The 16,744-nt window shown below is 30.2% G+C and overlaps 2 protein-coding genes across 2 annotated transcripts; both read left to right on the forward strand.

The window, feature by feature from the left end:
- The first annotated feature begins 3,477 nt into the window (after positions 1-3,477).
- Positions 3,478-7,808, forward strand: LOC108322626 (endoplasmic reticulum oxidoreductin-1). The gene is made up of 10 exons (XM_017554776.2): positions 3,478-3,898; positions 4,067-4,198; positions 4,673-4,925; positions 5,358-5,468; positions 5,801-5,919; positions 6,135-6,239; positions 6,379-6,581; positions 7,074-7,197; positions 7,295-7,477; positions 7,558-7,808. The coding sequence occupies exons 1-9, from the start codon at positions 3,740-3,742 to the stop codon at positions 7,475-7,477; spliced, it is 1,389 nt and encodes a 462-aa protein (XP_017410265.1). The 5' UTR covers positions 3,478-3,739; the 3' UTR covers positions 7,558-7,808.
- Positions 7,809-10,413: 2,605 nt separating this feature from the next.
- LOC108322628 (uncharacterized) lies at positions 10,414-14,236 on the forward strand. Its single transcript, XM_017554777.2, has 3 exons — positions 10,414-11,479; positions 12,217-12,508; positions 13,929-14,236. The coding sequence occupies exons 1-3, from the start codon at positions 10,841-10,843 to the stop codon at positions 14,033-14,035; spliced, it is 1,038 nt and encodes a 345-aa protein (XP_017410266.1). The 5' UTR covers positions 10,414-10,840; the 3' UTR covers positions 14,036-14,236.
- The last annotated feature ends 2,508 nt before the right edge of the window (positions 14,237-16,744 follow it).

The following is a 16,744-nucleotide window of genomic DNA, read 5'->3' on the forward strand; positions in this document are numbered from 1 at the left end:
ATGGAAAAATAAGGAGAAGTAGAAATCAAAAGAAAAAAAAAAGAGTTTAATGGTTTAATTGATGAATTTTTGTTGAAACATAATTTGCACTTATTCTTCACAAATTTCTCCATTGTTTGCTCACTTTTCTTTGGTTTTTAGCTTTGAATTCCTTTCTTTATCCTATCTTTACCTTGACCACATCACAAGCCACATAAAAGTCTTTTTTATTTTGAGTTGCATTCATTTGAATGGTAGAAATTAAAGGTTTTTCAAGCATATGACATTGCATGCTTGCATGAGGTGCTGAGTGTAAGTCTTCTCGAAACATACGAGAGAATTGAGTGATACACATGCAAAGAGTTTGTAAATTTTGATCCTAATTTTGACTTTGATTGAGATTCTTGTCTTTAATGTTTTAAACATGCTCATGAATGGTTTAAATGATTCTAGGTTTGATGGATGAAGTTTTTCTCTACTCATAATTTTGAAATAATGTGCTCACAATGTTTGAACTTTTCTTGGCTTAGTCTCGTCTTGTTTAGTTCATGTTTGTCTTTGTTGGGTCGTTGCCAAATTTTCCTATATTTGATCTGCACTTCTTAATGGTTGGGTTTGTGCTTGCATGAGTTTAGTGTCATAGGTTGTTTAGATTTGGTCTTGTCCAAGAGTGCAAAAGTCTAAGTGTAGGCGTATTTGATAAATCTATTTCCTATACCCTCATATTGAAGCTTATTACACTCATTTGGCATCTTTGTTTCCTTTATTTTAAATCTTAGCTTAGATTGTGTATCTTAGGAAGCTTTAGGTTTTATAGCTCAACCTGTTAGGTGTCGACCTGTCAGATGTCAACTTGTTGGGTATGGACCTAGTGGACTATCGAGATTTTTAGCTACTGACCTACTAAGTTCTCGAGCTGCTACAATGTCAACCTACTAAGCTATCGTGCTTCTAAGCTACCAAGATCATGTTGTCATGCTTTTATGCTGTTGAGTTACTAACTTGCTTGTTGTTAGACTTCTATTTTGTTGAGGTGACAAATTTGCATATGGAATGGTCCAAATGGAGTTAAGCTAGGGTTGTGCACTGCCATGGCAGTAGACAAAACAACTTTTGGCAGCTTGTCAAATTTTCATTGTGGAAAATTCTGATTTTGGGGTTGGTGGCAACAACCAAGAGGCACATAAGTTTTTTATGTATTGAAGGAAATGTAATAGTCGGAGAGGAGAGTTTTTGTTGTACTTTTTCTAAGTGTGAACTATTGGAGAAAACTTATCTTGAACTTCTCTATAATGTTATTATTTTCATGTTTCAAGTTCAACAATGTTGTTTAATTTGTTACTATTTTTGTTTTCACTAAAACCCCTAAAACATGTTCTTATGCATTCAATTAATAAACTCACTTGACATTGTTCTTTGGACTGACCTAGGTTAACCTATATACTACATCAATTAAAGGGGAACTTAGTTTTATTTGATAAGACTTGTGTAACACAAAAAATCATCCATCAATCAACCTTACCAATTAGTCAATTACATTATACAGTTTCATAGCGCTAGGCTTGCAAACTAATCAATTATAGTAGATTTATAATCAATTACATATTCTTAAAATAAGTTCTAAAAAATCAACTATGGACATGGCTAGCAAGATTGTTAAACCTAGATGATCTAATCGCTAATCAATCTTATCTCATCAGTTTGATTAATGAATCTAATTTTGACATTAGAACAATCATTTTGATTATAAGATGAATTAATATCTTGTTTTAAGTGTGTTAATAAAAAAGACAATTAAGTCATCAATAGAAAACAAATTTCATATTTGTTAAACCTGAGTGTTTTGTCTTAAAAATTTTCAAACAACACTTTGAAAACAAATATTGTTTACACAATGCAAATTTATTTATCATACTCTATCTACCATAAAAAAATATTAATCACATCTAAAATATATTTTGTCATTATATGTTAAAATTAGTATAATCAGTACGAGAAAAGGTTGTTCAATTCAAAAGATACTTGTAAACATGACTACCAACTTTTGCTACAATTTTAACATAAAAATAAAAAATCTAGATACAAATTACAAAAGACGTTTGTAAATAAAAATCTCTCCAGACATAACAAACTAATAATTTTATATAAAATCATAACATACTTTGCATGTTGTAATCCACTAATCTAATCCATGTTATAATTGACTATACTATTACTAGTAACATTTCTTCCAAAAAAAGACAAAACTCAAGTGCAATTGATTACCGATAGAATATATATATATATATATATATATATATATATATATATATATATATATATATATATATATATATATATTACATTGTTAAGTAATCATGTAAAGAATAAATCCTTTTAAATAAAACTTGAATAAATCCTTTTAAATAAAACTTGATTAATTTTAAACTTTGAAAAATCTTTACGACTTTAAATTTCTTGTTACTTTATTTTATAAAAAGGATTTTAACTAAAAAAATAATTTTCTCGTAACCTCGAAATCTAAGTTATATACTTTTAAAATATATGACACATGAGAAAAGTCAAAACTATATTGAAGACTATTTAAAAGTTGTAACTTGAGAAAAGTCAAAACTATACTGAAGACTATTTAAAAGTTGTAACTTTAGCTTCTTCTTAAAACACTTCCTTTTTTATTTGCAACAAAAAAGTTAGCTCTTAGGGAAATAAAAGTGAAGGTAGAACTTGAAAATTGTTAAACAAACTTTTTGAATTATAGGTGTTTACTAAAATTATATGTAAAAGTAATTTATAGAGTTGAATTATATGTGTTGAGTAAAATTATATGTAAACGTAAATGATAGAGGTAACATAGTAAAAATAGACTTTTTAAAAAATAATTATATTTAGTTTAACTGATAAATTTATATTATTTTATTAAAAGATTAATGTGTGAAAACATGATTGTCAACTGACCTTCAACTATCACTTTTATCACACCGGAATAAATAAAAATATATTTTAATGTATTTATAATTTAATGTTTTTCAATTAATTTTAAAGTATCGTAATTTTTACTTACGAGTCAACTTATTAATTATATTACGCAGTTTAAGTTATTATATATACATTATTCGGTTATTACTCTTTTATAATACATGAAAATATTTTAATTCATTTTAAATAAAAATAACATAATTAAGTAAATGTTATACTTTCATTGTGTAGACTTGTGTATGTTAAATTATAATAAAATCTACCATCTTATTTAAATTTTATAATTATGCAAGTAAAAAGTGAATAAATATAAAAAATTAAAAGCTTACATTTGAGGAGTAGTTTTAAAAAAATACCATAAACTATTAGATTTACTGTTTATGAGGTGAAAGAAATTTTCCATCCATTAAAGAAAAATAAGAATTAGTTGTGAAACCGCAATATCTAAATATTATTTTCATTTCTTAACACTTAGGGAAAAAAATAATGAAATGGACTCCTATTGGTTGAAACACGTAACCACACGCAGCCACCACGGTGTCCGAATTTGACACTGGAATTTTCTTACGAACACTGTTTTGCACAAACCAAAAATCGAAACCAACAACCGCCCATTTATTTAACTCCGACGACCTTGACTGCTGCAAACAGCAAAAACTGCCCTCAACTTAGTACCTTGTAGAACGCTTCCATTTCCCCTTCGAAATTCACGACACTGGGATCCGTCGAAGAACGCCAAAAATCTCGGTGCTTTGTTTCGGAAGCACCGGCATTGGAAACTGTGATGGTGGAAACGGAGCCTAAGAAGAAGGGTTGGGGAGTGCCATGGCTTTGGGTTCTGATGTCTCTCGTGGCTGTGTTTGTTGCTATGGCTGTGTCGTCTAAAACTTCTACCAGAATTTCTCTGTCTGGAGCCATTGATAGAGCTTGTCAGTGTGCCCGGGTAATTTCTATGAACTCTTCTTGATGAAAACCCACATTTTAAGTTTCTTTTTTTATTTTAGGGTTGTGGGATTCTGAATCTTGGACAAAGAGTGTGTCTTTTTATGATTTGTGTTTATGTTTCCCCCCCTTTATATTGTTTGTGCAATTCTCTCTTTGTTGGTTGCAGGGTGCACCGAAGTTCAGTGGCATGGTAGAGGACTGTTGTTGTGATTACGAAACTGTGGACCATCTCAATGAGGAAGTGTTGAACCCTTCCCTCCAAGAACTCGTGAAGACCCCTTTCTTTCGATATTTTAAGGTTTTCTTCTTGGTGCATCTTATTTTATGCCTACATTTTTCCTTTTGACTAAGATCATCTTGTTTTTTGTTGATACTTATGGTTACCTTAAGTTTGATTAGAGCCTGATAAACTATTAGGTTTTTATTAGGCCCTTCTTGTATGTGTGTTTTTGTGTTCCAATTTTATATTGGTTTCTACTCTATCCCTTGTATTACTTGTAAAGATTCCTGGCATCCTGTTCACACCAGAAGCGCAATTTAGGATTGAGAGGCCTATCTAAAAGAACTTGGTTGGTTCCAAAATTGTGTTCTATTGGTGATTTTTTGAGGTTCTCTTGATCCATGAAATATTTGAATTTGGAATTGATCAACAGTATGAGAAATTAGAGAAAACCACTTATTTTGTTGGAATGAATCAATGCTTTAGAATCAATCAAGTCTATGCATGCTCATTTGCATTGTCAACTGAATTTAGTGGGTGAAATTTTTATAGGTGAAATTATGGTGTGACTGTCCTTTCTGGCCCGATGACGGCATGTGCCGGTTGCGGGACTGTAGTGTATGTGAATGTCCAGAAAGTGAATTCCCTGAATCATTTAAGAAGCCACATGCCTTCTCAATGAATGATCTTGTTTGTCAAGAAGGTAAACCTCAGGCAGCTGTTGACCGTACTTTAGACAGTAAAGTTTTCAGAGGATGGACAGAAATAGACAATCCATGGACAAATGATGATGAGACAGACAACGGTGCGTTATTACTCTATATTCTAATTGATATCTAAATTATTTGTGCTATCAGTTGTTGTTTATCCAAATTAATTGTGTGAAAGTGAAATAGCAGATATTAGCAGTGAAGTATAAAATTTAGGATTCTTAAGTATATTGAGTGACATCAGATTTATACTCCTCTAATGAGTATATCTTTGTGAATCGTTTTGTTTGATATCTTGATCTGAAAGATATTTCTTTCTATGATTAAATTTGAACTTGATCAGCCCTTGGTTTTCAGTATCAGAAAGCAAACAGTGTAGTTAGCATTCACTTCTAGTAAAAGTGCCTTTTAACTTTTTTTTAACAGGTGGCAACACGTTATTCAAATTATTAAATCTTTTTATGATGTTTTTAACATTTTTCTATGAAAAATAAGTGTGTCAATTGAAGCTGCGTTTGCATTTGCAGACGAGATGACATACGTGAATCTTCAACTGAATCCTGAAAGGTATACTGGTTACTCTGGTGCTTCTGCAAGAAGGATATGGGATGCTGTCTACTCTGAGAACTGCCCCAAATGTGAGTTTTCTCTGAAAAGCTTATTCACTTAAATAATTCGACCAAACTATAATATTTTGAAAAGGCCTTGGATTTTAGGTTGTTTGATGGTACCTTTCATATTGTCAAAAATTGACAGTCCAGTAACTTTGAATGTAAATCCAGTAATTTTTCTATCTGTATGCATTATTTGTTTAATTATACATTGTCTTGCTTTCCGTAGAATGGATATTGGTTGTGTTCTTATCATTTGTTTTAGTGAAAGATATCTTTGAAATGTTAATAACAGGGGAGTTTCTTTTCTCTGGTTTCTATGGTTCATTATTTTGAAAAAACAAAAATGTCTTCTGCAGATCCGTCTCAAGAGTTATGCCAAGAGGAAAAGATTTTGTATAAATTGATATCCGGTCTTCACTCCTCCATATCAGTACATATAGCTGCTGAGTATCTACTTGATGAAACTTCAAATTTGGTAAATCTCACGTTCCTCTTTCTAGCAATAGCTATTGCATATTTGAGCCTCGAAGTTATGGGCCGTTCTATACTCTAAAGTAATTTGGATGTAGCTCATTTTAAAGCTTCCTGCATTTTTATTTTTGTGGCATACCCATGTTATTCTAATATATTTCACTGAACATAAGAAAAATATATTTCAATATCTAACTTCTTTCTTTTTTATTATTCCAGTGGGGCCAAAATCTTACTTTGGTGTATGATCGAGTCCTAAAATACCCTGATCGTGTCAGCAATTTGTATTTCACTTTTCTCTTTGTGCTGCGAGCAGTGACCAAGGTGAGTATAAAATGTGATGGTTTAACGTCACAAACTGTGCATCTATATATGGATTAATCTTGCTATTTTATTCTTCTTTTAAAAATACTAGTTAATTATATTCTTGATGCAATCTACGTTGCTCTTTATTCTTCTTTAGGCTGCAGATTATCTGGAACAGGCAGAGTATGATACAGGTAACCATTATGAGGACCTTAAGACACAGTCCTTGATAAAACAGGTACTTCATAACCCCAAGCTTCAAGCTGCTTGTCCGATTCCATTTGATGAAGCTAATTTGTGGAGAGGCCAAAGTGGACCTGAGCTAAAACTGCAAATTCAACAACAATTTAGAAACATCAGGTATTACTGAAAACTAGTGGACTTGGTTTGGGCTAGCTAAATATTATCCATTTATAATTTATATGCTTGTTGTGACTTAGTCTGTTGTAGGCAGGCTTCATACTAATAACAAATATGTAGAAAAGACAATTGATTAGTAATGATTCATATTAATGCTCACAAAAGAATATTTGTGGAAGGAATCAAAGTGTGTAGGTTGGATTTTTCCCAAAAAATCCTGTAATTGATAAGTATGATTTTCCTTTTTCATCTTCATGCTTTGGAATTTTAGTCTTTTGAGTTTCCACATACTGATGGATGTTAAGTGGGTTTATCTGGACTTTTTGAGTGCTGATCGCATCTGAACATAACTTTTGATTGTATAAGACAACCAAGTGACCAATCCTTTTACTTGTTCTCCGTTTTATTATTCTACTACTGATTCATTTTACGCTCTTTTTTTATTTATTTTATCTCACTGGCAATTGAATAATATATTTTTTGTGGAAACAGTGCATTGATGGATTGTATAGGATGTGAGAAGTGTCGATTATGGGGTAAGCTTCAGGTTCTTGGTCTTGGAACTGCATTAAAGATTCTCTTCTCTGTTGATGGTCAAGAAAACTCAAGTCAAACAGTAAGTACATTTTACCTCAGAATTTATTTTTTCTTCCTCCCTTCACACTATTGTTAATTGACCAACACCTTATAAATTGCACTTGACGATCTTTCAGCTGCAGCTGCAAAGGAATGAGGTAATTGCATTGATGAACCTTCTGAATCGGCTTTCAGAATCTGTCAAATTTGTCCGTGAAGTGGGACCTGCAGCTGATAGTGTGATGGAAGGACATGTTTCTGCTCATAAAACACTGATTAACGCATGGAAAAAAATTTGGTCCTTTGTATCTAAAACTTAGGTAAGATGCTCTCTTCTCAGTATTTGTTGTATCAGTCTATGATGTACCAAACTGAGTATTAGATGTTTTTGCATCTGCAGGCTGGGTGAGTGGTGACAGTTCTGTTTTCTGTGATTCAAATTACTTCATAGGTTATACATAGAAAACCACTGTCATAGTTGGGAAACTAATGTACTTAGAGTGTCTCAAAATGGAAAATAAATTGGTTAGAGTATAGGGGGAAAGATTAAGTGAAAGTAATAGAAAATATATTACTTGGGAATTTGGGGTTTAATCCCCTTCCCCACTGATTTTGTAGTTCAATATTTCTTGCAATATCTGTGCAACATTTCTCCTTGTGTCTTGAGGAAAGGAAACAAAGAAACAATCACACACCTCCACACTTTTTGGAGTTGTAGAGAAAGAGTATTGACAAAAACAGTGAACATGATGTTTGTTTCCTTCGACATGATAGGTTGGTTATCAACTGAGTGAATCATAAATAAGTATTGGTAAAAAATTGCAATTTTTAAAATCGAAAAAACAGTTTTTCAAAGATGGATAAGCCCGGAATGACTTATAAGTTTATGTGGTTGACTTTTAATAACTATATTTTGAAAAATTAAAGGTGATGCTGTTTTATTGATGTGTTAATTTATATATCAAATTATCATATTTAAAATTTCAAATTAGTTTTATTAATGTTGAAATAAGTTTTGAAATATGTATTTTATTTTTTTTAATTCTTATATTTAAAATTATCTTCTAAAAGAGAAAAAAAAATAGTTTATTAACCCAACATGAGACCGTGCGTTTACCTAAATATTACAATATACTTAAAATACACTTTAGATCATCGATTACATTTTTACCCTTGACCCATTAATTAAAAAAGCCGAATCATCTTTGATAACCTTAGTCTATTTGTTCGGAAGTTGAATAATTAAACCTTGGATCTGATTCTTCTAACTACAATATTTTTTAAAGTAAAATGTAAGATTTTTGTACATTATGTAATATAAAAAAATCATGTTTTATGAAATATTATAATTTTAGTTGTTTATCACTGATAAAATAAGAAATTATAAAATTAATAAAATAAAATATATTTGATAAAATAAGACATTATAAAATTAACAAAATAAAATATATTTGTCTTCACTTATAAATATAATATTAATATAGTTATTTAGAAAAATTAATTATTATAATAAATATATTTAAAAGAGTTAAAGATAAGTACTAGATAACTAAGAAGCCCTTCTACATCATCATTGTCATTCATTAAAGATGTTTCAACATCTATCCATTATTGGTTCATACCAATAAGGTGATTACAAAATAAATAAATAAACACCAAAGACATCAAAAAGACTAATGTTCAAAAAAAAATTTTACAAACAATTTAACACATCACATATTAGTTCAACATTTATAACATTATATAACTCATAATTATATAATGAGTTTATTTAGACTCAATTATTCGGATGCTTTGGCATACGTATTTAATATAAGTGTACACCCATAGTGGTATATATATCCTCCAGAGTCATAAATGCAGGGGTTATCACCCTATTACTTGCGAAGTTAATCTTTCACACTTGAGACCAAAAGTTCAGGGTGAAGACCTCGTGCCATTCTCTCCTCCACCTTATTCATCTCCATATGAGTTGAATGGTTGGTAGTATATCATAATACCTACTTTTAGAATCCCTACATGTCAAAGTAGACACTAACAACATCACCACCAATTCCTCCTTGGATTGATTCCAATCTTTCTCAATTACACATAAAAGACTAGTAATTATATTATACATGAACAAACGACATACATACTCATAATCATATTATAAATCAAACATTGCTTTTAACATTCAAATAATTACACTCATTAAAACATCATAAGAGGTACATGAAAACTTAGTTAAAATTCTAGTATTTTCGTTCAACCACTAAATCTGCTCGCTCAATGAAAGCCCATTCACTCAATCACTAGATCTGTTCGCTCAACTAGTACTGCATAAAAGCACACTCATTCAACGACCAAATATAACAAGAAAACCATTAGAACTTATAGACTTAAATTCTCTAAAAAGTCGTCCAACGAGTATATTCGCTCAACGACTTTTAAGTTAGTGAGCTCTCTGACTTTGACTATGTCTAACGAATATATGCTTGCTGAGTGAGTTTGCACAATTATGTAGAACCGAATTCTACATAAATTCCAACCCTACAAAACTAGTCTAACACCAACCACATATGTTCAAACCCACTAATCCTTAGATCATATGCATTTCAACAATACAATTCACTTCATATACAAGCTCAATCATTCAATCATAACATAGTTTCAATCACATCATATCTAAGGCAATTCAAGCTTCCTAATTTAACTCTAGGTCATATCCCATCAAACAACTCAATTATATAATTCAACTGCATACAAACATAAATCAAACGTATTTTATTCGTGGTGCAATAATTTTAGCAAATTATTGAATTTTAATATAGTTTAATTTAACTAATGGATCATATGTATAAAATTAAATTTTCAAGTTCATACTTACTGCGAAATGATTTCAAAACTAAAAATTAAAGAAAAAAATATGTAAAAATTATTTGAAGACTAAATAAAACATTATTTTTTTCAAAAAGAAAACATAACACATATAAATGAGAATAAATAATTATAAAAGTGTTTAGAATAATTTATTACATTAAATACGAATAAAAAATAAATTGTCTGAATATAAAGAATATTTAGATTCTTTATACATAATTATGAATAATAATTTAGTGTTTAAATCGGATATAAGATAAAGATAACTATATACACCAGCGTCAAATTTGTTCATATTCTAAATTGTTAAACATCTTTAATTTATATTATACGTATGCAAATATGATTTTTACTGTTATTTGACAGAAGAATATACTTATTATTTTGATATTAAAATATTTATAACATCATAATTTTTTTTAATAAATAAATACTCAGTAAAAATTTAAATGGTTACACATGATTATAATACCAAAGTCACTGAATCCGTCCCTGTGGAAGTAATCAATAATTATAACATTTGATAACTTTTTTTGCTAAAATTATGCCATGACATTTTTTTTTATAACTGCAGAAGTATTCATGGTACTTGAAAATAAAGATTATAATTTATAAATTATAAGTATTCATAGAAAAAAAACACTAATAATTGTTTATAAATTAGATTTTTTTTTAAAATGTTTGAACCCTATTAATTTTTTTATGAAATATTTGAAGAAACAAGAGTAGCACATATACCTCAAAAGTCCAAGGTTGCAACGAGAGGAGATAGTGGTTAAAAAACCCTAGGGTTTTAGGAAGAAGAGCGAGGAGTGAAAAAAATGAGTTTGGTTGCAGGTTCGTACGAGAAATTCATCTGGGGTCTCACCCTAAAGCCCCAATCTCAATCCCTAACCCCTCTTTTCTCCTACCCTTCCCACCTCTCTTCCATCAAAACCGTCGCCGTCTCAGGCTCCGTCGTCGCTTCCGGCGGCGACGACGACACCATCCACCTCTACGACCTCTCCGCCGCCTCCTCCCTCGGTTCCCTCCACCAACACTCTGCCTCCGTCACCGCCCTCTCCTTCTACGCCCCTCCCAATCTCCCCTTCCCCCGCAACCTCATCTCCGCCGACGCCGCTGGCTCCCTGGCCATTTTTGACGCGGACGGCTTCGTGCATCTTACCACGCTCTCCGTCCACCGAAACGCTGCTATCAACGACCTCGCCCTGCACCCGTCCGGTGAGCGCGCCCTCACCGTTGCCCGTGACAACTGCCTCGCCGTCGTCAACCTCGTCCGCGGCCGCCGCAACTGCTGCTTGCGCCTCGACAAGGAAGCTACTCTGGTCAAGTTCAATGCGTCCGGCGACCACTTTTTCATGGCCGCGAAGGAGAAGGTTTCTGTCCACCAGACCGAGGATGCACGCATATTGTTCGAATTGGAATGCTCCAAGCCTGTTCTCTGCGCTACTCCTGCTAGGGTTTGTGCTTCTTCAGATTCTTTCTCTGTTTTCTCGAATTACCATCGAATATCAAGTTGGTTATTGTTAATTTTCTCTGTTTCTTCTTTTGGTGCTGCTGATTTGTCTTGTATGTTAATGATGCATTTTCTTTATCTTGTAAGAAGAAGAAGAAATGTTCTCTTGGAAAAGGAATTCATAATCATTAGTTTTGATGGAAAAGGAGAAAGGAAAATATTGGTACTGGCATTGCTGATTGATGTTAATTCTTGCCTTTTGGAGGAGTGCTGGCTTCATAGTAATCTATAATCAAATGCTCTGTTGTATGATTTAATGATGAATTAATGGTCTACATATTTATAATATAGACAGACACCACTGGTATGCAGGAAGTTCTGGATTTTAAATGATGTGCGATGTGTATGTAATTCCCATATAGTTTTCTCTCTTACTGCCAATCAAGAGAGGGAAGAATAGTGTTGCGTAATACATGTGAATGTAATATAAATCTTCTATTATGAAAATATTTGTTTGAGGTTTTAGATATTGGTATTGGGACTGGTCGTGGTATGTATGGTATATGACTATGTTTTATTCCAGTGGTATGTAACCTTTTCCATAGCCGGTTTGACTGGTGGAGTGAACTATCTTTGGCATGGATGATCAGAGTTAGGGGACTCTGTAATTTGTGTGGTGTTATCAATTAATTAGCTCTGATTATTTTTTAAATATTTTAAATTTTTTTATTCCTTTTGCAGAATGGACTTCTTTACACGGGTGGTGAGGACAAAAGTATAACAGCATGGGATATCAAGACTGGAAAAGTTGCATATTGCTTGGAAGATGCACATACTTCCCGTGTCAAAGGTATTGTTGTGCTCACGGATACTGATGGTTCTACGGGGGATGATGATCCTTACCTAGTGGCATCTGGATCATCTGATGGCAGTATACGTGTCTGGGATGTTCGAATGGTGGCTAGAGAGAAACCACTAGCTGAATATAACACACGGTCAAGATTGACATGCCTTGCTGGAACAAGTCTGAGATGTAAGTTTTAAATATTAAATCCTCACTTGCTTTTTGTTAGAATAGGTTAACTTATCCTTTGACCATCTCTAGGAAAGCTAAAATGCTGTTTTTTGGTGTACCTATCTCTTACCTAGAGTCCTAGTGTGGTCTTTTTGTATCTTCCCATGGGATCTGTAATGGAAGAACTCGTACACACACACACACATATATACTTGAATGACATGAAAGATTGCTCTCAATTTGGTATAAGAGGAGGTTGATCCTACTTTGTCTGTCATTATATAGTGAGGAAACCATCACCCGCCACAATCCATTGTTGTCGGCCACCATCCTTATGTTTGGCAAGCACTGAATCTAGTGCAGCTTGTTGAGTGACAAAGAACTAATCTTGTTTTTCGTGAGAAGCAATCAACATTCATATTGTCTCCTATCCTGTATTTTGTGAGAATCTTACACTTGGAAATTATTGTTATTTTGTTCAAGAGGAGTTGTTGTCCAAGGAAATTTGCACTCAATTTGTCAGCTTCAATGATTAGTATGTAGATATTTTGGTCAAAATTCTTGCGAGGTTCTCTCGAATTCAATTTTTATGTTCTAAACTTGGTACATGTAAGATGTATGCTCTAACTTGAAGGAGAGTGTTAGAATAGTTTAGCTTATCTTCTGACCAGCTCTTGGAAAACCAAAAATGCTGTATTTTGTTGTTTCTATTTGTCATCTAGAGTCTTGGTGTAGCCTTTATATCTCTGATGTAAGAGCTCAGGTATATTTGTATATATATGTGTGAGCATATATACATGAATCAGCTAAGCGATTATCATCTCCCAAGCATCTTTTCTCATATTGTCATCCTTAAGACTTTTTAAGCAGAGGTCTGTTTCACAATTAAAGTCATTTTATCACAATAATTCATGCAGTATATAATGTTCTTAACCTTAAAAGGAAAATAATACTCAGTTGGAAAAGAATCTGGCTTGTGTGTATATCGAATATGAATTATGAACATTGTATGATTGCTGGGGTTCTCATGAGCTTAAGCTATGACCTTTACTGTTATTATTTATTTATAGTCTTAACCAGTGCTTTTGAATGCCTTCACTCATAGCTGCGCTTCATCACCTTTGAGGAAGAATGATTTTTGTAATTACCTAGGTAGAGGTGGCAAAAGACGAAGCTTTTGAGAGTATCTTTCAAGGAGGATACAGAACTTTGAATTCTTTGAGAGATTTTATATATAAAGTAGCTTGAATAATATGCCATTATTATTAAAAATGAAGCATTAGTTTAATTTTGGAGTTTCTGTTCATTTCACTGCATCCCAAATCCGATGATCAGATTTTAGTTCCTGTAATAATTTTACCTAGTGGCTGATTAGTTTCATGCTTTTGTTGGTTTTTTACTTGGATGTTATACATTTTTTTAATTTCCCTTTCTGCAGTCCGACGGCAAAAGCCCCAGGATGGGAGTAAATCAAAGATAGTCAAACGACAAAGACTCGAGGCTGGAAAGAATGCAAAGGCAGATGATGAAACGAAAGAAGGTTAATCAATAGCTTTGAAGATGACATATTTGACAAAAGGTGATTTTATATCACTTGCAGAATTTTGATCCTGCTACACTCTGCATTCCTTTGTTACACCCAAATGCTAATTTAGCTGTGAATGGGTACTTCACGATGACATATCAACAATTTTCTATCATGCATGTATAATTTTTATTCAATATAAAATTTATTATCGACACTTCCATGTAAGGTGCATAATTTTTTTATACAGATCCTCTAAGTTTAGTAATCAGATCAGACTATGTTATGGTAAGTTTAATGACATACTTTCTCATCATCACTTATCTTTTCATTAAATAAAATAAATATAATTTTAAGATAATTATTATGAAATATAACAGATTTATTATTTATTATATAATAATTTATAATTAAATGATATTAAAATCTTTTACCTCTTCTAGTGCAATATTTATTATTTTATCTTTTGAATAGTTATAATAGAAATAAATATTTTTTATATACGACCAATTTTGATTAATCAAAGGTTATTAATATGTTTTAACTAAATTGTTAACAAAAGAAATACAAGTCGATAATAAAATGTTTACTACATAATGAAAGTTTTCATTAAATATCACATTTTTATCTAATATGTTTGCAAATGTGTACAAGATAATGAAATGTTTACATGAAAAATTTCATTAAATATTACAAATTTTTATGGAATTTGTTAGCAAATGTGAACAAGATTTGCATACATGTAAATTGGAAAAATTCTCATTCCAGTCTTTATTTTTCAACCTTTTTCTTATAATATAATAATTATAACGTGTAACTCATTTTACAAAATACACATTTTAAAATATTTTTTCCATTAAATAAATTTGTTTGATCACTATTATTAACATTTTAATTTTATATATATAAAAAATAACATTTCTTATTCTTTTGAAATCATTATCAAAATTTTACTCCAGTCAGCTTAATTTACTTTTAAATATCTTCAATAATAGTTAAAATTAAAATAAAATAATAAGTAATATGCATGAATAATAAAAATAATTACAAAGATTAAATTTGTTTCAATATATATTAATGGATACATTTTTGTTTGTTAATTATAAAATGTATTTTTATATTAATATTATTCTTTGGTTAAAGTGCAACTAAACCAATATGTTTGGTTGTTTTGAAAACGAAAACATATCATAAAAGATGTGAAAATAATGGATATGTAATTGTTTTCCACACAACCATAACTACATAATCTGACCTAAAACTCTATCAGGATAGTGATTCCATATTAAATTTTTAAAATATAATTAATGTTAAATTTTCAATCTGAGATGTTCTTTATAGAAATAGTTCATGAAAATGTAGTGATATTTTGTTATTATAGTATAGTAAAGATGTAAATTGTATAACAATATAAAAGAAATAGTAAATAAGTTAAGAAACATGCCAAATTACAGAAAAATAAAATAAAATTGTAAATACTTATATCTTTATTTTTATTATTTGTTCTTATAAACAATAAAATAAACTATTGCTTAAATTTTTTTCAATTTATATTTTTATGTTGTGTATAATGTGTATATTGTTAATAAGTCAAAATCATCTAATATTAATTAAGAAACATACACCCCTTTCTAATTTTAAAAGATTAAATTAATTTTTAATCTTTTAATTTTAGTGTAAAATTAGATTTTGTTTTTAAATTTTGAATTATTTTCATTTTCAAAAACCTTTATTAATAAATTAATGTATTCCTCATTATCAAATAAAGTTAAATATTTGCTTTTATCACGTAAAATACTATTTTGATGATTTTTTTATATAATTATATTTATTTTTTAATTAATTCTCATAAATATAATTTTATCATTGTAATTGAATAAATATATTTCATTTAAAGTAATATAATAAGTTAACGTTTTGTAAATCTTGTTTACACCACTCAGAAGTTCAAAAAATAAAAAAATTGTTTAAATTTAAATTTTTATTAGTTTAATATTTATTTTTGGAATTTTTCTTAATTAATCTTTATAAATGTATAAAAAAAATTCGTTATAATTTAGATAAATTAATGGAATAGACATTTAAAATATTTTTAAACTTGAATATTTGTTTTCTTTTTATAATTTAAAAAAAGTGCTTTTTAATTAACATAAGATTTTATTTATGTGTAACTGTGAAATATTTTATATAATTATTTCACTTTTATTCAATTGTTAATATTCTGTTATGAAATTTATACAATTATAATCCTTTTTCTAAATGTTTCCCAAAAAAATATGTTTTTTTATGTTAATTTTAATTTTTTATAAAATACTTAATTGATATTGAAACAGTAAGAATGATTTTTTATTGTATATATCATTGAATTAAAATGATTGTGATCCCAAGATGGTATAATTATTTAACTTATTTATAGTAGACAAAATTAGATTAACGAATTTTCATATGTATCCTTATTACAGTGAAATGGCCTTTATTATGGTTATTAAATCAATAACTATTTATACAAGTTAAATCTTCTTATCAATATTTTGGTTAAAGATAATTTTTGAAATTCATTAGTTATTTTTTTCTCTTTCTCATTTTTTTAGTCAAAACTTTAAAACAGTTTTAGTCTTTATTTTAATATAAAATATTGTGTTTTTAGACATACTGTTTATATTATTTGGATGTAAACAAATTATAATTCTCGACTTTCTACATCTAGTAGATAAAATGTTTTCAAGAAC

This window comes from Vigna angularis, chromosome 4, assembly GCF_016808095.1.
Source record: "Vigna angularis cultivar LongXiaoDou No.4 chromosome 4, ASM1680809v1, whole genome shotgun sequence".
Classification (NCBI taxonomy): domain Eukaryota; kingdom Viridiplantae; phylum Streptophyta; class Magnoliopsida; order Fabales; family Fabaceae; genus Vigna; species Vigna angularis.

What these genes read in the sequence shown, in the direction of transcription:
- LOC108322626 (XM_017554776.2), top strand. Translation starts at nt 3,740, where the DNA reads ATGGTGGAAACGGAGCCTAAGAAGAAGGGTTGGGGAGTGCCATGGCTT. An exon ending in CTCTGAGAACTGCCCCAAAT is followed by an intron (nt 5,469 to 5,800) that starts GTGAGTTTTCTC and finishes TGTCTTCTGCAG; the next exon opens with ATCCGTCTCAAGAGTTATGC. An exon ending in AAGAAAACTCAAGTCAAACA is followed by an intron (nt 7,198 to 7,294) that starts GTAAGTACATTT and finishes ACGATCTTTCAG; the next exon opens with CTGCAGCTGCAAAGGAATGA.
- LOC108322628 (XM_017554777.2), top strand. Translation starts at nt 10,841, where the DNA reads ATGAGTTTGGTTGCAGGTTCGTACGAGAAATTCATCTGGGGTCTCACC. An exon ending in TCTGCGCTACTCCTGCTAGG is followed by an intron (nt 11,480 to 12,216) that starts GTTTGTGCTTCT and finishes TTCCTTTTGCAG; the next exon opens with AATGGACTTCTTTACACGGG. An exon ending in TGCTGGAACAAGTCTGAGAT is followed by an intron (nt 12,509 to 13,928) that starts GTAAGTTTTAAA and finishes CCCTTTCTGCAG; the next exon opens with TCCGACGGCAAAAGCCCCAG.